Source organism: Quercus suber, unplaced genomic scaffold, assembly GCF_002906115.3.
Source record: "Quercus suber isolate HL8 unplaced genomic scaffold, Cork oak 2.0 scaffold_40, whole genome shotgun sequence".
Taxonomy (NCBI): Eukaryota; Viridiplantae; Streptophyta; class Magnoliopsida; order Fagales; family Fagaceae; genus Quercus; species Quercus suber.
The window spans coordinates 1,992,754-2,015,956 of record NW_027069505.1 but is presented as its reverse complement, the minus strand read 5'-3'; the positions used below and the strand labels follow the sequence as shown (position 1 = coordinate 2,015,956).

At 33.1% G+C, this 23,203-nt stretch overlaps 1 protein-coding gene across 3 annotated transcripts; it reads left to right on the top strand.

The window, feature by feature from the left end:
• The first annotated feature begins 1,285 nt into the window (after positions 1–1,285).
• Positions 1,286–22,646, top strand: LOC111989619 (uncharacterized). Of its 3 annotated transcripts, none has more exons than XR_010628121.1 (15): positions 1,286–4,090; positions 5,049–5,102; positions 5,255–5,339; positions 6,105–6,277; positions 7,669–7,822; positions 8,917–9,055; positions 10,570–10,643; positions 11,655–11,733; positions 12,037–12,117; positions 12,364–12,445; positions 15,350–15,408; positions 15,947–16,103; positions 16,986–17,048; positions 17,216–17,275; positions 21,494–22,646. XR_010628121.1 is itself a non-coding variant. In XM_065771217.1 (15 exons), the coding sequence occupies exons 9-15, from the start codon at positions 11,690–11,692 to the stop codon at positions 18,099–18,101; spliced, it is 510 nt and encodes a 169-aa protein (XP_065627289.1). In that variant the 5' UTR covers positions 1,286–4,090; positions 5,049–5,102; positions 5,255–5,339; positions 6,105–6,277; positions 7,669–7,822; positions 8,917–9,055; positions 10,570–10,643; positions 11,423–11,530; positions 11,655–11,689; the 3' UTR covers positions 18,102–18,964. The 3 variants fall into 3 exon arrangements, 2 of the variants coding, with proteins under 2 accessions (XP_065627289.1, XP_065627290.1); XM_065771217.1 differs by lacking the exons at positions 16,986–17,048; positions 21,494–22,646 and adding exons at positions 11,423–11,530; positions 18,075–18,964; XM_065771218.1 differs by lacking the exons at positions 16,986–17,048; positions 17,216–17,275; positions 21,494–22,646 and having other exon boundaries at positions 15,947–16,213.
• The last annotated feature ends 557 nt before the right edge of the window (positions 22,647–23,203 follow it).

Sequence of the window (23,203 nt, the reverse complement as noted above, 5' to 3'; positions counted from 1 at the left end):
TTTTTTTTTTTTTTTTTTTTTTTTTTTTTTTTTTTTTTTTTTTTTTTGAACAGTAAAATCACTGTGCTAGAGACAAAAATTACTGTTCATTACTGTTCACACAATAAAAAATATTAAAATGGGTCTCACAGTACTATTTACACATTTAAAAATTATTTTGCTACAGTGTTTTCAGTTTTCAGTTTTCAGTTTTCAGTTTCAGCAACAATAAGTTCAATCCAAACGGACCCATTGCTTATAGGAAAGTGTGAAGTGCATTTGTAGTGCTCACTACTAAAGTAGGAAATCTTTATGTTCAACAAAACGCATTTATAGTGCTCAAAACTTTAATCCGCAAATGCATTTGCAATGCTCACAAATCACAACTTTAAGCTCGACGAGAAAGAAAACTTTTCCTTTTGATACCATTATTCCCATTGAAGTTATCACTTTGAAAGAACTATCTTTTGAGCAGACTACACCTCCTAGATTTATAAGGGTGGAAATATCATTAATACTACTCTGTAAAAACATGAAAATTTCAAAAGCAACTTGCATTGGACAGGGAAGAGGCTAAAAAATTTCAGGTATTGAGAATGTGTCTATGTCATATGCTTTGTTGAACACAAGACCTTTGGTGAACTGAACAGTTAGTAATCTGTTGAGCATAAAAATGTACAAACTTGTTTCTATATTTAAACCCATTTGATGGAGTTGCCGGTGAATCATACTTGGAAGATTTTATGTTTAATTTTTACAACGATGCTTGGTAATCTCCTAATAGAGACAAATTTTAAGCCTATAAAATTGTGTTTGAATTAAATCTAATTCAAATTATGTGATTGATTTCATATAATCTTGGAGGATGATAGAAACAATTTTCTCAGTCTAGCGTTGGAGGGATATTGACGTTGTTTTGTTATAAGTGACAAAAACATGATGTGAGAGTGGTACACAATTATTTATCCAAGTCCTCTGTTCAACAAATTGAAATTTTATATGCACTATTTGGGTGGAATGGATAATGCTGAAAAGCTTGAATCATGTTACATGGGAATATATGATACTGAATCTGAATTACTTTGCATGAATTTTAATTAAAGTGAATTTAGCTTCCTTGGGGGACCTAACATATGTGATTTCAGGGGTTTGTACTAGTTTCCATGTGGTTCACTCTCTTTTCTAGACAAAATGTTGTATATAGCATGCTTGGCACAATTAATGAGGTACATTGAAATTAGCATAGTTAGTTACTTCTTAAAAACAAAAATCCCCTTTTTTTAATAATATATCTTCTGGTTTGTAAAAACAAAAATATGGATACACACACAAACACTCATTCATATCTTTATTATATCGTGTCCTAATTTTTCATGAATTGCTATCTCATATATATATATATATATATATAAAGAGAGAGAGAGAGAGAGAGAGAGAGAGAGATCACAAAATTACACTTGACCCCAAAACCTCCCTAAATTAAGTTTTAAACCCTTATTTTTTTTCCAAATTCCATTTTTGACCCCACAAATTTTCCAAATTACATTTTTGACCACAACTTTTCCAAATAACAAAAATTATAATTTGATCCTGAGGTTTCCAAAAATAACCAAAACCCCCAAAAGTTCAAAATTTGCACAAAAGTACACGAGGTTTTAAGAATCACCTTTTCAATTCTAAATTTCAAAATAAAAAGGATTTCCTTCAAGCACAATAAAATTGTCAAATGTGATTCTTCTCACTCTTTATAAGTATTTAACCTATATATCCCTTTGTTGTTTCATTGCGTCTTTTCGTATGACAAAAATGAGTTGAAATGAAAAAGTGCTAACTGGACTGATTATGCTATGGTTTGCAATGAGGTTAGTTGTATTTAATTCCAGAATGCAATTTACTTTCGAAGCCAATGTCATGCAATCGCATGCATAGCTATACTCTTTAATGTTATTTTCTACCATAAATTGCTAGCATGCCCATGCATTTCACATGTCATCTCCTAGATTAGACTATATGTGCTCACATGCTCACATATCCATGCAATCGTTTGTCATCACTTAGGAAATATTATACGTCATGTTCACGTGTTCATGCACCTCCCATGCACCTCACATGCCCAAGTATTCATATATCCTTACTTAGCCTCAGCCCATGACATGTTGAACATGAACACGGCCTGTTAATTAAATGTGTCAGCCGTGTTAATCCGAATATGACCCGAACCCATTTAGCCTCAACCCATGACCTTTTTACAAACGGGTTTGTTGTGTCGAGTTCATAGGTTGTGTCAGATTTTGCCACCCCTATTTAGGTTTTTAGGGTATAGGGTCTAGAATGTAGGGTGTGGAGTTTAGTGTTGAGATTTTTAGATCCGTATATCCATTCATTCATTTGTCATCACTTATGATAGATTATATTCTATGCTCGCATGTTCTTGCACCTCAAATGCCCTTGCATTCTTATATCATATGTTCTCACTTGCCCTTATGTTTTTGCATTCTACATGTCAGCCCTTAGGTTGATTGTACATGTTCGCATAAATGCATTGCACATGTCATCTCATAGGGCATACTTTATGTGGTCACATGCTCACATATCCATGCATTCATTTGTCATCACTTAGGCTAGATTATATTCTATGCTCACATGTTCATGCACCTCACATGCCCTTATGTTTATGCATTCTACATGTTAGCCCTTAGGTTGATTGTAAATGTTCACACAAATGTGATTTTCTATGAGGACAATAAAATTGTTAAATGACATTTTTCTCACACTTTATAAGCATTTAACCATTGTATCCCTTTGTTGTCTCTTTGTGTCTTTTTGCATGAGAAAAATGCGTTGAAGGGAAAAAGTGCAAACTGAACTTGTCATGCTATGCTTTGGAATAATGTTGGTTGTATTTAATTCCAGAATGCAATTTTCTTTCCTAACCAATGCCATGCAATCACATGCATAACTATACTTTTTAATTTTAATTTCTAGTATAAATTGCTAACATGCCCATGCATTTCCCATGTCTTTTCCCTGGGTAGACTATACATGCTCACGTGCTCATATTCATGCATTCATTTGTCATCACTTTGGATAGATTATATTCTATGTTACCATGTTCATGCACCTCACATGCTCATGCATTGATATATCATATGTTGATTATGTTCTCACTTAGGAACGATTATATTCCATGATCACATGCTCAGATGTCCATTCTTTAGTGTTTGGGGTATTCAGTTTTAGGGTTCAAGGTATAGGGTATAGGGTTCATGGTTTAGGATTTAAGGTTTATGGGTTTAAGGTTTTAGGGTTTAGGATTTTATGGTTCAGGTTTTAGTGTATAGGGTATAGGATTTAGGATTGAGGATTTAGCATTTAGGGTTTTAGATCGATACGCCAATGCATTCATTTGTCATCATTTTGGATAGACTATATTTTATGTTCGCATGACTGTGCATTCATATATCATATGTTCTCACTTACCCATATGTTTATACGTTCTACTTGTCATCTCTTAGGTTGATTGTACATGGTAACGTGCTTCTAAAATTCATCAAATAATTACTTGTCAAAAAAAAAAAAAAAAACATTGTCAAATGTCAAATCCTTGAGTTATCACTTTGTAAGCATATAACCTTTATATCCCATTGTTGTCTCCTTTTGTCTTTTTGTATGAGAAAAAAGTGTAAAATGGAAAAATCGCTAATCAAACTTGTTCTATTCTTTGGAATGAGATTAGTTGTAATTAACCAAGAATGCATTTTACTTTTCTAGCCATTGCCATGCAATCACATGCTTAGCTATACTCTTTAATGTTATTTTCAAACATAAATTGCTCACATACTGTTGCATTTCAAGTCATCTGATGAGGTAGATTATATGTGGTCACATGCTCACATGTCCATGCATTCATTTATCATATGTTCTCACTTGCCCATATGTTTATGCATTCTACTTGTCATCCCTTTGTCAAATGTCAAATACTTAATTTATCTATTTGTAAGCATTAAACCTTTATATCCCTTTGTTGTTTCTTTATGTGTTTTTGCTTGAGAAAAATGCATTGATGGGAAAAAGTGCAAAACGAACTTGTTATGGTATGCTTTGGAATAAGGTTAGTTGTATTTAATTCAAGTATGCACTTTACTTTCCTAGCCAATGCCACACAATCACATGCATAACTATACTCTTTAATGTTATTTTGTAGGAAAAATTACTCAAATGCCTGTGCATTGCACATGTCATCTCATAGGGTAGACTATATGTGGTCACATGCTCACATATCCATGCATTCATTTGTCATCACTAAGGATCAATTATATTCTATGCTCACATGTTCATGCATTTCACACGCCCATTCATTCATATATCATCTGTCCTTACTTACCCCTATTTTTATACATCCTACATGTCAGCGCTTAGGTTGATTTTTCATGTTCACATAAAACGGATTTCCTACCAGGACAATATAATTTTCAAATGACATTCTTCTCACAGTTTATAAACACTTGATCATTGTATCCCTCTGTAGTCTCTGTGTGTCTTTTTGCATGTGAAAAATGCAATGATGGGAAGGAGTGCAGACCAAACTTGTTATGCTATGCTTTGGTATTTCAAGTGACTTGATTTAGAGTTTCATTCTTCCCTTGTGAGACGGCTGGAACCTCTGTCATAATGTTTTTTCGTCTCGTTTTTATTGAGCGTTAAATGTGATTTTGGTCTGGGTATTGTGTGTGGATTGGTTTTGATTAGGAATTTTGTTTTTTAAGTTGAGGTTGTTTTTCTTTTCATTTGTGATTGAGATTTTCTACTGCACTCCCCATAGAATTTTGACTACCCATTTGAAGTTTTCATCTAATTTGATTCTTGGTTGACGTTTTCTGCTTTGAATGATGTTGGATTAATCCGGATGAACTATATAGTATATACTTTAATTTTATTTTTCAATCTGTATGCTTTCTTCTCTATGTGTTTTTACTTGCTGCTACTTATTAATTTATATAAGAAGATGTAGTTTATGCCTTACCGGTTACGGATATCAATATAATTTTTATGCATGGTTTTATGCCTAGCTTTGGGATGGCTCTTCGCATGAGGAATTGTTACATCAATGGAACCAAATGAGGGTAATTTTGTTGGAACAAATAGAGTTTAACTACTGTATTTTTTTTTTTTTTTAAATTATTTTTTTGGTTGGTTAAGAGGAATTCTGATGATTAGTTTTATTGGTGATAAAAAAAGATATTTGGATAACCAATTTGAAGTTTGTGAAATTCAGGAATTTCAAGATGACAACAATGTGTACACTTTGTGGGCTAAGGTTGCAGGATGAAACTGGTGTGGCATTGGGTTTCGTTCATGAGGTATCCTTCTTTGAGTTTAGACTATTTGGCGGAGTTATGAATTCTGGTTATCCTTCACTGCATAATGGAAGACAGTATCTATGATACTTTTAAAATTTTCAGTTTGTCAAGGTATAATCCACTTCTGATGAGCTGTCACTGCTCATTCATGAAGTAATGATCCCCTAATATGATTTTTTTTAATTACAACTGGAGAGATGTTAACCGACTTTGAACTTATAACTCCATTCCTATTCAAGGAATAATAGTAGCATAAGTATAGTGATGATCTGTTTTCATTGTTTCAAATTGTAAGTCGTTTACGCTTGAACATTATTTTCATGGACTAAGGCTTCACAATGCTGAAATTGTCTATTTGAAAGAAGCAGACAAGAAGAATTTATTATGCCATAAGAAGCTATAATATTTGGTTCTTGATTTAGATCATACACTGTAAATTCTACTGAGCTTACAAATATGACATCAGAAGAAGAATATCTAAAGAAACAATCATATTCTTTGCAAGGTATATCTGTTATCTTTATATTTTATATATATTTTTTTACTTTGGTAGTGTGCTTAGCATTTTGTATAATCATCTCTAATAAGCTTGGTTAGATACTATTGTAAAATCCTCATGTTGAAGAACTTTTAGAAGTCAACATCGTCGTTGTAACCTTGCCCAATCTATATCTGCTCTCTCTCTGTTCCCCACCCCCGGGCCCCCCAGCTTAATTTATTTCTTTAAGGTGTTGAATTGATTCTGGTATGTATTCTTGCACACAGAAGCTCATGTTCAACAATTTTTGGCTACTGATGATGCACAGAATAAAGCTGCAGAGGCAGACTTGTGTCAAAAACCTGTAAAACATTTACATTGATGTAATGACATAGTTTCTTCAAATTCAATTGGTGTTGAAGGTGCATCGCAAAATATGGGTAGTCTTAGAAAATTCGAGGTAAGTATGTATATAATATTCCAGTTACCTTTTATTAATGATCTCTATAAAACATTGCCATGATTAGAGCTTGTTTATTTGATACTTGTTCCTTGTCATTGTTCCTTTAGGATAATTTATTTTACTAAAAAATAGATATATCTGTCTGTTATATTAGATTTGATTCCCTTATTGTTAGACATTTTCAATACCGTTCTTGGTTGGTTTAAAGTGGAACATTGTGTGTTTCTTAGATGAAGAGTTTTGTTGTTAGATATTTTTTTACAATTATTGAGGCACATGTCACGTTTTGTTGTTAGATCTTTTTATACAATTATTGAGGCACATCCTTGGTTGGTAGGTTTCATATATGCCAAAACTGAAGAAGAAATTTATGTCTATTTTTATTTATTCCATCTCCTTTTTTCTTGATGTGATAAGAAATTTGATTTTAGACATATGTGGTGCACATTTTTTTTCTACAAGCATAATGGTTAATGGGCTTGAAATATTGAAACCAAGATTTTCTTGTTGATCTTTTAGAACAAATTAAATAACGTCTTACATATCTTTTTCTTTTTTCCTTTTTCTTTTTTTGGATAGGTAATAAAATTTTTATTGTAAAAATACTACTTCATGCAAAAAAAAGGCACATATTTATTGTTTTGCATGAAAACAAATTAATGAAATAAGTAATAATGTTAAAGCTTTTTTCTTGCTTCGTGCATTTTTCCCATTTTAAGGTTTAATGGTGGTTGTGTGTGGACGCTTTCTGTTGGGATTATTGCATGTTGAATTATCATGTACCATTTCCTTTATACTTATTCTGTTGCAGTTGATACATGCTCCTTCACTCTTGATGAGTGTGCTTAATTATTTCATCACAAGGTCAAATCTCATTTCTGATCCACCTTTGCATATTGAATTTTTGTGTCTTACTTCATTATTTGAATAACATTTAAATTACCTTTTGTTGGTTTCTTCTTTTCTTTATGCATTCCTTTCATGATTCCTTGTTACTTGGAAAAACTCTTGTGGCCCTTCTCAAGCTTCTTATATATGATGTTGAAGCAGAGCTTAGTAATGGATATTTTCCCCCACATTTGAGCATATCCTGCAATTTTCTTGCACTACTTCATTTTCTATTGGGATTATTGCATGTTGAATTACCATGCTAAGACTTACGACTGACTTTTCTTGAGCTGGTTTTCCAGTTCCTTTATACTTATTTTGTTGCAGTTGATATATGCTCCTTCAATCTTAATGAGTTTGCTTAATCATTTCCACACAATGTTAAATCTCATTTCTGATCCACCTTTACATATTGAATTTTTGTGTCTTACCTCATTATTTGAAAAACATTTAAATTACCTTTTGTTGGTTTCTTCTTTTCGCTATGCATTCCTTTCAAGATCCCTTGTTACTTGGAAAAACGCATGTGGCCCCTTCTCAAGCTTCTTATATCTGATGTCGAAGCAGAGCTTAGCAGTGGATATTTTCTCCCACATTTGATCTATCCTGCAATTTTCTTGCATTACTTCAGTTGGTGAGTATAAAATAATGCAGGTTAGTGGTCAGCAATTTACTTGATCAACAATAACTTTGTTTATGTTTGTAATTATCTTGTACACTTGTATCATCTTGGGACAAGAAACAAATAATTATTGTGAAATGGACATGAATGTATGCAATGGATGTAAATGATTTGGGCCTACCTTTCCACTGTTAGGATGTGAAAATGATTGAGCATCTATTAACTCTCAATGATTAGATTTTATAAACGTCCTGCATAATAAGACGTAGCTGTTGTAAGGAGTTTTTAACTTGTGAGATAGAAACCCACTCTGTTGTATTTTTCACACATTCTTACTTGACGATGCTTTTCTTGTTTGGTTCAAAGATGAACTTGCAGCTGAGGTTGTTTTCAAAATCATTATTGTAGATAAGTGTGACCATTGTTGTAAACTTATAGGGTGCATGTGTAACTTACCACTAAAAAAAAATTGGGTGATAAGCAACCTGTGTGATAATTGAACTGCCTTCTTCTAAAATTGAATTATATAGATCTCAGCAAGTTGACAAATCTGGTAATACATTTCATATAATGAAGTAATGGTAAAAGGAGAATAACATCTCATAATAGAAGAGTTCGCCTGTTTAGACTACATAAAAAGCCTCACACTCTAAAAACATGATAAACTGCTTAATGTTTCTGCCTTTCTAAGAATATTCTTTATAAATATGTATCCTGACTATTAGCAGCCCCTCCAAACACTTTTTAAAGACCGGGTGCTATTTGTTTTTTGATAGTTACGATTTTGGGGGGGGGGGGGGGTGGATTTGAACTTTAGATGTCTCTATTGGAAACACTAGGAGGTGCCAGTTGAGCTACAAGACTTTTGACAAATCCATGTGCTCTTTGTATGACATTGGTTTCTAAATGGATTATAATGATGCTTATAACTCTTTCCCAAAGTTCTACGTGGACAAGTGATTTTTTTAACGAATTTCTCTCTTATTTTGATTTAGTAGATTCTGGAAGGTGGGTAAAATTTGGAGTTTTGGTTAATTCTCAAGGGATTCTTTCTTAATTCTTTTATTAAAATAAAATTAAATGGAAAATCTTCATACTTGTGTAATTTTATTGATGATTTTGGCAGGCTGAAAACCAAAAAGTTGTTCTGGAGTTTTGGAAGAGCTCTAAACCCTCTAACATGGACAGAAATACTGCGTCAAGTATTGGTCGCTGCTGCTTTTGGTTCAAAGCTAGGCGCAATGTGGAGGGAAGCCCTTAGTAAGGTATTCAAATTATTAATTCTTGGTTTTGCACCTAATTTAAGTGTCTATTTGAAACAGTTTATCTAGATTTTTGCTGAAAGTACCGTAAATAAAAATAAAAGTTTAATAAAATTAGTAGGAGACTAATGTGGGACCCACAAATAGTAATAAAAATAAGCAATAAGTTCAACAATTTTTGTATCACTGAGAGAGGGAGAGGGAGGGAGAGAGAGCAAATAAATTCACAAAATTACACTTGACCCCAAAACCTCTCAAAATTATGTTTTAAATCCCAATTTGTTTTCAAATTCCATTTTGTCCCCACAAATTTTCCTAATTACATTTTTAACTACACAACTTTTCCAATATTCACAAAATTACAGTTGACCCCAAAACCACTCAAAATTTCGTATTAAACCCCATCTTTTTTCAAATTCCCTTTTTGACCCCACAACTTTTCCGAATTACATTTTTGAGGACACAAATTATCCAAATTATGATTTTACCCAAACGTTTTTAAATTATAATTTGATCCTCAAGGTTTCCAAAAATTACAGAAACCCCTTAAATTTGAAAATTTGTGCGAAAGTCCTCGTTCATTTTGCTGTCATCCAGGTATAAGTATCTCCAAATATGATTATTTGTGTAATAGATAGCTCTTGTTTATTCATATTGCAATCATAATTAGGCAGTTTTAATTTTCTTGTTCTGCATGCTAATTGAAGTTGAAATGCATACGGAAACTGTTGTTAGGGAGTTCCTATATTTTTTTTTTATGCTAGTAAAGTTGAACTCACTGTAGTTTTGTTCTCCTACTGGAATTAGGAAGGCAGAGTTACCATAAAACATGTCTTTGAGCTCGGCCAAGCAACTAAGCATTCTCACATTTTTGAGACATCAAGCAGCTAGGCAGATTGAATCATATCTCCTGCACTATATTTTCATTATCTACTCGCATTATCTACACTAAAAGCACTAACCCTGATACCATAGAACACACAAAGAATATAATTTGATAGATCACTTGCATTTAAAGATGGGATGGTTGAATATGCAAAAATCATTCCTAGGGTTGGCGCACATGAGAGTTTTAGCCAAATCTCTTTTCTTTATGCAATTGTTGGTAACTTCCAGCAATTTTTGAATTGATGGTTGGAGTTAGGATATCAAATTTTGCGAATTGGGTTGCAAATGCACAACTAACTGGGATGTACAATTTGGGTTTGCAGTTCTAGTGAGTAGGGGAATGCATCAACTCTGTTACTGGGTTATGGGGTCATGCATTAGTAATTTAGGATCCTAAACCTTGTAGATCAGTTTAGATTGGGAGGTAGATTCCATAATTTTCTTTGAGCCTCTTTTAGAGGTCCAAGCTGCAGGATATTGGAGGGCAATTTTGGGTTGGTGGTGGCTAACTAATGATGAAAGTTTTTATGCGACGTTGCGTTCTAAGGCTTGTGGGGGATAGAATTGTGTATTTGAACTTCATTTGATTTGCAGATTTTCTAACTAAGTTTCCTCCAAATTTTGTTAAGAACTTAAGATGAAGCAGCCATTCTGTACTCAACTTTGGGATTCTTCTCCAGAGATTGTCAAGAAATTGTTTAAGGTGCATAATTAGCAAAACTTATTCTCAAACTGAATTTTTTAAATTAGTCTTCTACCAAGATATATCATATGCAAAAGATGCTGCATACTGTCTTTCTATTGCAATGGCTATTATAATGCGCATGCTTGAAGTCTTATTCATGAATAATTTTTTACCTAGCAAATGCAAGATATACATTATCTGCTATCCCTAATGTTTTTAAGACTCAGATGTGGTTATTGACTGTTTTGTAGACTTACAAGGACTAGTTTCCCTGCTTTATGCCGAAAAAATTTAGTGACTCCCTACCTCTTATTTGATCTGCTGTTTAGCATGTCCATTGGAATAGAAAAATTATTTGATCTGTTGTTTATATATATATATATAAGCTTTTGTTAATTATTATTCTAATTTAGAAAGTTGTCATGTTTATGACTCGGAATTAAGATCGTATAATGTTTAATTAGTCCTAACTGATGGGGGTTGGCTCTATCCTATCGTATAATTTTTATTTATCACATCCTTCTCTAGACTCTGTTCATCATGTGTTGTAGGACTAAGACATGCTCATTTATTGTTCTACTTGAAATCAAATTAATGAAATAAGTAATAATGATAAAACTTTTTTCTTGATTCCTGCATTTCCCCCGTGGGATTTAATGGTGGTTGTATGTGGTGGCTTTTTGTTGGGATTATTTTCTTTTGTTGATTTTTATATTTTATTTGAGTTCATAACAGTAGGAACTTGACACATGCACATTTACTTGTTGTGAGGCTTAGATTCCGTTTTATTGAAACAGTAAAATGTAGGGAGATATTTTCTAATACAAATATGATACATGATGGTGGGGTTGTGGCGGTTGAGCTTTCTGAAGTGGTTGCAGGTGCTCCACAGCTTATTACCATTGGTACAGATAAGACATTAACTATAAGGGACACAATCTTATTAGTGATCATATATATGTCTTATGTATTGCTCTTTTTAATGTTGTTATCCTCATACTTAAAACTTAACTGACTTATTTTTTTTAGAAACTTTTGCAGTTTGACTGTAGTTGGCAAGTAATATGGAGTTGTCTCTTGCATGGGTTACCAATTTTAAGCTACCTCTGTAAGTTTGATTTATGGAATCTTCCTTCATATTGTCAACTACATTCCACCCAAATAGTGCATATTGACATTGTTTTGTTGTAAGTGACAAAAACATGATGTGAGAGTCGTACACAATTATTTATCCAAGTCCTCTGTTCAACAAATTGAAATTTTATATGCACTATTTGGGTGGAATGGATAATGCTGAAAAGCTTGAATCATGTTACATGGGAATATATGATACTGAATCTGAATTGCTTTGCATGAATTTTAATTAAAGTGAATTTAGCTTCCTTGGGGGACCTAACATATGTGTTTTCAGGGGTTTGTACCAGTTTCCATGTGCTTCACTCTCTTTTCTAGACAAAATGTTGTATATAGCATGCTTAGCACAATTAATGAGGTACATTGAAATTAGCATAGTTATTTACTTCTTAAAAACAAAAATCTCCTTTTTTTAATAATATATCTTCTGGGTGTTTTATTCCCTATATATATAGGTTCAATCTTATAAATTCATACCTTTAGGCATACCAAATTGCATGAAGAATGGGTAGCTCAAAGGACACTTCAGGGCCACATAATTTTTATGTTGGAATTGATGTGAAATTTTTGTGCTTTATAGAGTTGGGTGTTTGTTTTTAACCAGGATTGTTGGACTATGCAAGTTTGCTTTGGTTTCACTGGTGAAGAAAATGGCCATTGACCATCCATACAACACAATCTTTCAGGTATATAAGCTCTACTCCTTTCGCTGGTCTGAAGCATATTATAGGGCCTATGGTATTCATCTAGTTTGGTTTTTTTACTTCATTTCATGTTACTTTTCAAGGAAAGGTTCTCAAGTAAGTGGCTTAAGCTGGTGTCTTTTGGATTTTTCTTGTCCGTTATGTGACTTATATTTGACTTATGTTTATTGAGATGGATGATTTTGTCTTTATACATTAGATGAATATTATAAGCACTTTCTTTAGTGGAGGGGTTTTGGGCAGAAAGAAGAGGAATAGGGTTGAATATAGAGGATAGTGTTTGCCTTTTAGTAGATTTATGAGGAAGGAAAGGGAGGAATTTTGAAGGAGAAACCACCCATTTTGGTTTCCTATCCTTTCTGCCCATAATCGAGCAAATTGGGACAGGTTGGAATGTCTTTTAATGAAATTATGTGTATCCAAAAATACTTCTAAACCAAAAAGAAAGAAAGGTGGGTGTAACAAGGCTTCAAAGAAAGCCCTTATCCTTTCCTCTACTTTATCTTCTATCCCGAGCTGAATTACGCATGTTATGAGTAATCTATAAGCTAGGGGAAAATTAGTCATAATGTATTAGAAACATCATATAAATAATATGTACTGTGCCTGGGTAATTTAATTTTTACCCTACACACTTCCCTGTAATAGCATGGTATTAGAAACACAACACACCACCCAGCACCCACCATTGCCAACTCCGACGTTCCACATCACTTGTGACAACGTCCTTTGTATTGTGTCTTCCTGGATCTCTTGAATGGGGGAAAAATTAGGGGTGGACGTGAGTTTGGTGGACTCTACTATCTTGATGCTAGTGATTCCTCCCAATCAACAGCACTTGAATCATCTACTTATCCTCTTTAGCATCATTGTTGCCTTGGTCATCCTTCTATTCAGATTTAAGTTGTTGGTTTCTTTATATTGTTGAGTCCTTACAGTGTGAAGCGTGTCAGTTAAGCAAGCACCATCGTGTTCCCTTTGTCTCTAGGTGTGAGAGTCATGTTAGTAGTACTTTTTGCTTAGTTCATTAAGATATTTGGAGGGCAATAAAATTATCATCATATTTGGAATTTAGGTATTTTGTAATCTTCATTGATGCTATTCTAGAGTTATATTTTATGAAGGCTAGATCATAGTTGTACTTAATTTTTATCCGTATATATGAAAATAAAGACTTAACGCTTCAATTCGTGTTTTTCAATATAATAGTGCTCATAAATATTTTTATACTTCTTTGTCCCACTTTCTAGATGACCATGATTTATCAGTCTTCATCTTTTTATACTCTACAGCAAAATGGCATGCGAAAATATAAATGAGACATTTGTTGGAAGTTACCCATGTGCTTTTATTCCATATGAATGTTAGAAAAAAATATTAGAGTGATGCAATATTGACAACTTGTTATCATATCAACCATATGCTTTCCATTGTTTTTGATGGTCAAATTCCTTTAATCATTAAATTAGTTATAATGATTAGAAACATCATATAAACGAAGTGTCTTGTGTTAGGGTAATTTAATTTTTACACAATTCACTTCTTGAGAATAACAAAACACAAGGTACTTGTCAACTTAATGAAACTAGAGTAGAGTTGCAGAACATTTAATTTTCATGTGAGTTTGGGTTTTATTGGCTTTTGTACGAGTCAAGATGTATTCTTGGATTGGCCATACATCAGATCTTTCTTCATGCAATTTACTTTAATGCTTACGTGGGGTGTTTTTCTATGTAATGAGTTTCAGTTATAGGATGTGTACCAACACGTGTACTTGTACATATTCACTTTCTTCATTTTTGGGCAGGGTGACATTCGTGACATTTTAATTCTCAGGAAAGAGTCTTCTGAGAGCAATTTTGGGACATGCTAACTGGAAGGTCTGTTTGCTTATAGTATTATGAATATGACATACTCTTTAGTTTTCTAGTTGTTCTCATTTGGTTTACTTTATTTCTAATTTATTGAAGCATAGATGTCAATGTTGATGCTGAGATCTGTTGTGGTACTCGTGAATGTGATCTTAAAGACTGGAGCTTCAAATATTTTAGTTTACAATGCAGAAATAATCCTTATGGATTAGAATTCTGAAGTTCAATGGTCTAAAAGATCTTGCGTCTAATAAGAAATTTGCATTATTTTTGGTAAACTTGACTTTTAGGTAGTAAGATTACTTTCATCCATTGTGCTTTGTAGTCTCCCTGTATTGGATTTCCATGACTAAAAATATCTTAGTCAACTCAATTTTCCTTGGTCTGGTTTTGGGTGATGAAGGAAAGCATCATTTAGTTGATTGCGTTTTCTCATCCCTAAAACTTAGAAGGGCTTGAACTATAAGAAGCATTTGAGAAGTTGACTAGTAGATGTGCTTGCATTGCTGGCCTGTGCTCAACTTCACCACCACAGCTACCATCTTAATGTGACCATGATAAAGTACCATGTCCATTATAACTCCTAGAAAACAAAAGATGCAGGAATTTTCTTTTACTATGGTAAGAAATGTGTTAGACCCCTAGGAAAATTCTATGGTTATGCCAAAATTAATTTAACTGAACTCTTAGCTTTATGAAACCATAAATATTATCTATACTTCAAAGAGCCAAAGATTGACATGTTCTTCCTTTGAAACTATTGCAATAGACTTGCAATTTAAATTCGCATATGGACCGTACCTTTGGTGTTTCATGTCACCATTAGTTGAAGATGTTTTATAAGATGCTTTATATTTCCTTTCTTCTATTTGATGTGTATTTTTCACTTTTGAAGCCTGCACACTTAAATCATTGATAAATTATGTTTGTACTTGTTACGGATCTTATGCTTGATTTGATTTTGAATGTTGTGGTATTATGTATTAGTAACTGTTTTTTTATTTTTATTGTGTAGGAGCCTTCTATATTAAATGAGTGGGGGATGATACCGTGGCTACACTGGACCAGGTTAAGGTTTGTGTTGATCTGTTCTGATTACCATCCAACTTTGGCCACGCCTAAATATTTCAATACAATTAAGAGGCAATAGCAAAGGAGAGAAGTGATCTCACTTCATGAGTAGGATAGAATTTATGAATCTATTTTAAGTTGCAAGGACATAGCATATGAGGTATTTACAAGTGTGAGAAGGGTGGGATAGGTTCTTACAGTACATTTACTTTGAAGTAAGTATTGGTAGTTGGGTCGTATTCTGGCATGAGAGCCTTTGAGGGAGGCATTACAGGTTTTTACACCTAGGGTCCTTGACATTGCTTAGGGATGTAACTGGAAGTGCTGATCCATAAGAGAAGTAACATAATCAAATAGAATTTTGCCCTGTTAAAGCCCTACTATTGTTATGGTCAATATTTATTGTCGTGGTTGCTACCGTATATATTACTGTTACTAGATTCTTCTATGAGTAGGAGTGTTATTTTGGTTAATAGAGATTGATATTTAGATTTTGAAAAAGTTATTCTCAATGCTAACATTTATTAATATTCCCTTCTAGTTCAAACTTTGGTGTTACATTGGTGGTTTCCTCAAAAGAAAAACTTGTTACAGCAAGGGAGGTCCTAGCTGCTGGTCCTCAGCCTCAACCCACACTTGTAACTGTTATTCTTACTCTAATGCACATGGCTATTTATAGTGAGGAACTAGATTTGGAGGTATATGTTGTGCATTTTCATTTATTTATTTATTTGGAGCATTGTTTTATGTGAAGCAAAGGACAGCAAGTCCAATATAAAGAAAAATCAAAGACACAGTATTTAGAATATGAACCAACCCCACCCCCACCCCCCTCCCCCCAATTTTTTTTTTCCTTTTTCTTCCAATTATGCGAAATGAAAAATAAATATTCATATTTATTCATAATATATCTGATTTTACCAATAAAAAAATGAGTATGAAATGGCGGTGGAGATGTCCATTCTTGTAATGCCTAGCTTCCTTGAAAGTGTCATTAACAAAGGTTTCAAGATCTCCACCTAAGATTCTGTGCTATCAAAGTGGATAGATTCCTGGTAATTTTTGATGATAGATGAGTATGAATTCTGACCATGGTCAATGCATTATTGTTAAACAATTCACCTTTGGTAAAGTGGTCAGCCTCCAAAAAGCATCTAACAGCCTGAATCTTCAATGCGTTTATACACAAAATCTTTATTTATTGGCATCTCTCATCTTGATGTTGAGGCAAAGAAGACAACATCGAGAGTTGATTGATTTGTTCCCCTTTGAGAACACGAATTAGATAATAAGTTTCATCATTGCTATAGAAGGGTATTCAAATTGCTGATAGAACATTAGATTACTTCCCAATTCAATCTTGTTATTGAAATTTCAAATTCCTGCATATGTTTCAAACTCATAGTGTTTATTTTATGATTCTCAATGGCTCATCCAAGCTGTATTTATGATGTATGCATTTATTGCTATTGATCCTTATCGGAGGTATAAAATCCATCCCGTCTTTGCGGTTTGCATTATCAATTAGTCATGGTTAGTTTCTTATTATTAGCAACCTTTTTTTTTTTTTTTTTTTCCAGGGAATTTGTCAATGCAGTCATTCATAATCTATCCAGACAGTTAAGTACGCATCTATGCTGAAGGTGATGAGTAAAATTTTCTTCTCTTGGTAGTGTCTAAAATTTCATGAAACTGATTGAACTATTTATGTTTCAAAGGATCTGTGGGAACATTCATCTTAGTTGACTTCAATTTCCTGAAATTTGAAGTACTTCTCTGATATTCTTGAATGTCTTGTGTTCTTTGGCAGTGTTTGGAGGAACTAAGGGGATGGGTTACTTGTGGGGTAAGCTTAGTTGCACTTGTGGAGGTAATGTGCTCATTTTTTCCACAAAGAACCCTTTTAATTTGTTTTACTGTGTGTGAACAACCCTCATTGTTAATATAGTTTTTCTCTAACATAGGTAGGGAAACTGCTATCATATATGGCATAGGTTGCACCTTAGTTTATGTGAGGACAAGGTTTGTAGAGATAGGGAGACGAAATTTTATGTCTTGAAATACATCGCGAAAATTCAGTTATAACTTTGTACTTAGCTTTGTGATTTTTTTTTTGGGGGGGTGGGGGGGGGGGGGGGTGGGGGGGGGTTGGTTGTACTTTTAAGACTTTCCCGCTTTATCTTCTTAAACCAGACAAAGGGAAGAACATCTGGGATTGACACTTAGGGTTGATGTAGAAACGGGTAGGGCCAATTAGGGTTTGATAGTGAAATTTATCAGGAGTAAGATTTAGGATTTAATAGGCTTCTAGGGGTGTTTGCACTTTGCAGATTTGATTGATCTAATTTTTAGATCTATCACTTAAAGTAGAGAAATAACAAGAGTACATTATAGGGCAAGTGGAAGATGAATGAGAAAGAAACAGAATGATAAGAGAGATGCTAGGAAGTCAAATGTAGCTCTAAGCTGTCAGTTCTCAATAATCTGCCTCATTCTTAAATGTGATTGGATAAATGATTAAATTTACCCTTCCCATTAGATTAAGCTTTTGGGACAAGTGGTAGTTTATCATGGTATTGGAGCAAGTTAGAGTTTGATGTGTGCCATTTCGCTATATCTTTTGTGTTGTTGCTCTCACAAAGTAGCTTTTTAATGTGGCTCACTTGCAGGGGCAGGAACATATATTCAGAGTCTAATAAGTTGATCAAATCAATTCAAGTTTTCCTGAATGCCCTTAATTGTAACGCCCCAAACCCATACCAAGGTTTTAGATGCACAACCTATCTTAGAAATAATCAACAATAATATAATGGAATAGAGCGTAATTAAATATCCACAAATAAACTTCAACCCATCAAAAAAATCTTTCCCTTAAGATCCATAAAAACAAAAACCTTAACAACAAAGTCTCCGAATACAATCTCAAATAGTTTCACAAATGCCAAACTCACTATCCAAAAAATATTAAAAATAGTTCACCAACTAACATAGCTCCAAAAGAAGTTGTCAATCTAAGGCTCCACTGATCTACCACCAAAAGACATACCACTGCTCTAATCTGAAAGGGTGGAAAAAGGAGGGTGAGGTAGAAGCCCAATAAGAGACTACATAACATGAGGATGTCTTTCAAAACAAAACATTAGTATCAATGATGAAATATAAGCTTTACAAAACATTCACAAATAGTTTTAACAGTAATATAATACACTTTGTAAAACTATCAAAAATAAAACATTTAACTATAACGCTGAAATCATTCAATAAAATAATAATCACTTTAGTTAGTAAAAATTACGCTAAATGGGTAAAAACAATATATTATAACGATAAACAATTTTTCCACTTATAAGGATCAGTAACAATAAATCAGTAGTTCGATATGGAAAACATTAGTCAGACAAAGACATAAGCTGCTAAACACTCGGTAGGTGATTCCCATGGGGAACAATAACACTAACCTCAAAGAGGCAACACTGGCTCCAAGGAGCAAGCAATAACATTGCACCACATCACAATAACACTACGAGGGCGTTTGGACTCAGCTGAAAGCTGAGTTCACGTTTTGCGTTTTGCATTTTTCCTTTTTTTTTTTTTTTTCCCCCCCCCGGAAAGTGAACAGTAAAATCACATGATTTTACTGTGCAAGAGACAAAAAACACTGTTCATGAATTGTTTGGCACTGTTCACGTACTAAAAAATATTAAAAATGGGTCCCACGGTACTATTTACACATTTAAAAATTTTTGCTACAGTATTTTCAGTTTTCAGTTTCAGCAACAATAAGTTCAATCCAAACGGACCCTACATCGGCCGAAGGCCAACACTTAACCCTGTGTTGGCAAAGGTTGCAGACTGTCTAACTGACTGTTTGAAAACATTCTTGACATGTACAGTTTCATAATAATATACAATAAATAATAAAATTCTGGTATATATTATGCATTTACAATGGTATAAGTTTTTGAAACTTCACTTTTACAATTATGTATATATAAATATATGTTTACCAAATATATATATATATATATAAATATACACATCTTGAGAGACGTCATGTTCTGTAGTCCACTTACCTCTAGTTGTTAAACAAAGCTTCACCTCAACTGTCTGAAATAGTATTAACTAGAACCTATAAATAAACACAAGACAACTCAATAAGAAGGGATACACTAAGGCAGCAACGAAATATAAATTTCACTCTTAAATTTCGTATCTCACTACTTATTCTGAAACTATAGCTAATCTAGTATTCAATTGCTTTATCAAGTACTCCAAAATCGATGCCTAGTAAACAATTCTAATGAGCCGAATATGTAAATCTCTATGCTATTCAATTCTCCCAGTACAAGTTGGCTTCCAAATAATCACATGCTGGTAGATCATATTAACCCAAAATAAATATATAGCATCCATAAAATCTCTAACCGTAGGACTTAATATTCTATAGCATATATTGACAACAATTTAGGAACTCCAAACCATGTTATAAATTATACCAGGTTCAATATGTCAACACCACTAGTAATTAAGCTGTGTAAAACCCAAATAACAAATCCCTTTAAAAGCTAAAATCTATGATACCTATATCTAAGTGCACATAGACCTTTTAAACACCACCGTAGGACATCTTCAAGTGATTCACCTATATAGGATGATGAATGCTACTCCACGTACATATATGACGATTTGTTTCACAATCAAGTAAAACAAATGAAAGTCTAAAATACAATTCCATAATAACTTCTATTCCTAAGGAACTGATATTATGATTCTAATATTTCAAGCAACCTAGAGGTGAAGGTTCCTTCATCAAATATGTGTCCAACGATATCAATAAGGCTTGCATAAAATAGATGCTTACCTCAATACAACAAATTTTCTGGCTGCCCCTAGTATTGCCATGGTCTTCTATCCCTTCAATTTTGAGAAACCCTAATACTCTCTTCTTAAACTTTCACACAGGAAACTCTAGCTTATTTTTCAGCTTTACACGTTAAAACTGTTTCCACTAGGGCTGAAATTAAAACCTACTAGACTTAAATAAGCTTTCAAGACTTTAATTCCCACTAAAACTCATATTAAGGTTGTTTAGATAGGCTAAAACTCTAAAGAATTTCAATAACACTTAAACTCCTAATACAAATAGGAAATCTCTTATCCTTTTCCTTAACTAATAAGGAGACTAAAAGCTGAATATGAATAATCCACAAAAATAACTCTCACATTACATCTTCTTTTATTTATTTTCTTTGTAGATATCATGATATAAAATAATATCACCTTCAAAGTTGAATAATTCCTCAATTTCACTTTAGAAGCAATAAAATTAAATTAAAGTGAGGCGGGTGTTACATTAATGAACTCCGATAAAGTCATGTCATGGAAATATCTACTCAACCATCAAAGAGGGAAAGTTCTAAGTTGAATATGTTAAATTATACTTGAGTTAATTGTATTTGATGCTCTTTGAGTTCTTAGATTTTCACAGATTGTTAAATTTCAAATTCAGTAAAAAAATTAAATATTGTCCTTTAAGACTACATCCATTTATTCCCACTTAGTTCATGACTATGTGATGCATTTGTTTGTGCTAAATATGTATAGCTTTATTTATTAAATTTTCTTTGGGTTGTCAGAAATATATGAAGGAGAAAAGGTCTTTTCAAGTGTTGCATTTTTTTTTTTTTGGGGTTGATGCTATGATTGTTGAGAAATGGTTTTAAGGAAAATAATTATAGAAAGTTGGGACAATGTTTCCCGATTTTGGTCTTTACATTGGCTTTGAAGCGATGAGGCTTTTTTTATTTGTTTGTGTGTAAATTTAATTGTCATAAGACAAACAAATTTTTTTCCCGTCAATCATATGCTGTTAAAGTTTCTATAGGTCATTACTTAGTTTTCATTGCCTTTGAAGCGGCGAGACTTTTCTTATTTGGTTGTGTAAATTAATTGTCATGAGACAAACAAATTTTTTTTGTCAATCATAAGCTGTCAAAGTTTCTATAGGTCATTACGTAGTGCTGGTTCAGCCAAGTGGGGTGTTAGGAATGCTGAGCCAGTCCTTATTTTCTTTGTCTTACACACACAGATATAAATGCATTCACAAAGTCAATTGTGCAAAACACTAGACAAGACTCAACTTAGAAGCGTCATGATTTTTGTGAAGTGTTTTTTGTGAGACATAGTCCATGGAGCGGAGGCTCGGGCAAATAGGTCCATTCTTTGGATTCTGAAATAGTAAAAATCGTCGACGCAACTCATGTATGTAGCCATAGTGGTGAACCATATAATTTTTTGTGTTATGTGATTGTTGTGTTTTTCTCTATTTTTGCTTCTTATAGTTTTTGGGAATTTGAATCCATTCCCTTCAACATGTAGTGATGTTTGTGTAAGCATGTGTTGGACACCAACATTTTGCCCATTTAGGCATGTCCTTGCTCTACAAATTGCTTTAAATGGTGGTATATTAGATTCTTTAGGTTGCTCCAATTATTTTCAACTTATACAGTTGAGTTGTGAAAGTTAAAATATCTAAAATAGTGTCTATCTTTTCATAGATAGCTGCTAGGGATGGATTCTTACAATAGATAAACTTGTCTCTTGTTAATTGGTGTTGCTTATGTCATTGTGATAAGGAAACTGTAGACCATCTTTTATGGTTTAAAATTGTACATAAAAAATACGTTTATGGATCGAATAGTAAACATCTAATTGGCATGAATTTGAAACGTGTTTTAAAAACATAAAGAACATTCAATTCAATGTTAAAAAGTTGTGTACATTCTTTGAGAAATCATGTGTTTTGTAAATTTTGCGGATGTTAAATCTTTAGAATTGTGTACATTAAATTTATAAAATTGTATACATTCTTAAAAAAATTGTATACAAATTGTTCAAAATTGTATATATTGTGGACTTGTTTTTTTGAGTAAAATGTATTTTGTGTACTTTTTTTTTTTTTTTTTGGAGAAACAAGACTTTGAATTTTATTAAATAATAGGCAAATCTGCCTAATAAGTAGCAATGGTGTATGATGGGACATCTTCTATCCACACTTAAAAACCAGTGACATGTCGTGTATGTCGAGCTAGGTTGTGAGCTACATTATTTTCTTCTCTACAAACATGTGAAAACCTAATATAATGAAATAAACTTGCAAAACATTTAACATCTCGACTAAGTAGACCAAAGGATTCCAAAGACTGCGAATCTACATTCAAAGCGTTTACACCAATCTGTGAAACTCCTCCCCCCCCCCCCCCCAAATCTCTTCTTTTTTTATTTTTGAAGTTGTTCTCCAAGTTTCAATGATTAGTGAGGGTATATGATCACTTTGTTGGATGTTCTTAATGTAATTTGTGATGGTTGCTTTCTGATTGGCTCTGGGGGTGCTTCACTTTTTTCTTTCTTTCTTAATCATTGGTGGATATTATATTTTCACTTAATGCTATGAATTTTTACTATACTGTTGTTTGAAAATTAGGCTATTAATTAGTTTACAAGTTATACAGGGCCAATTTTATTCAATTATGTCACATTGCAGTCAATATGACTTCTCATTGAGATTGTCTACTTTCAAATTTATGCAGTTATCTTTTCAACTTAATTGGACAATTCATTGGTTCTCACGCTTTACAAGCTCTATACTGTGGTATCATTTTCGGAATTTTTTTCCAAATGACATTAAATATAAAAAAATTTAGTTAGTTGTCATGTTTCAAAATAATGTTGTAAACTAGCATCTCGAGTATCTAAAATTCGAGTTCCAAGATAAAACTCGAGTTTTTAAGTCTCGATT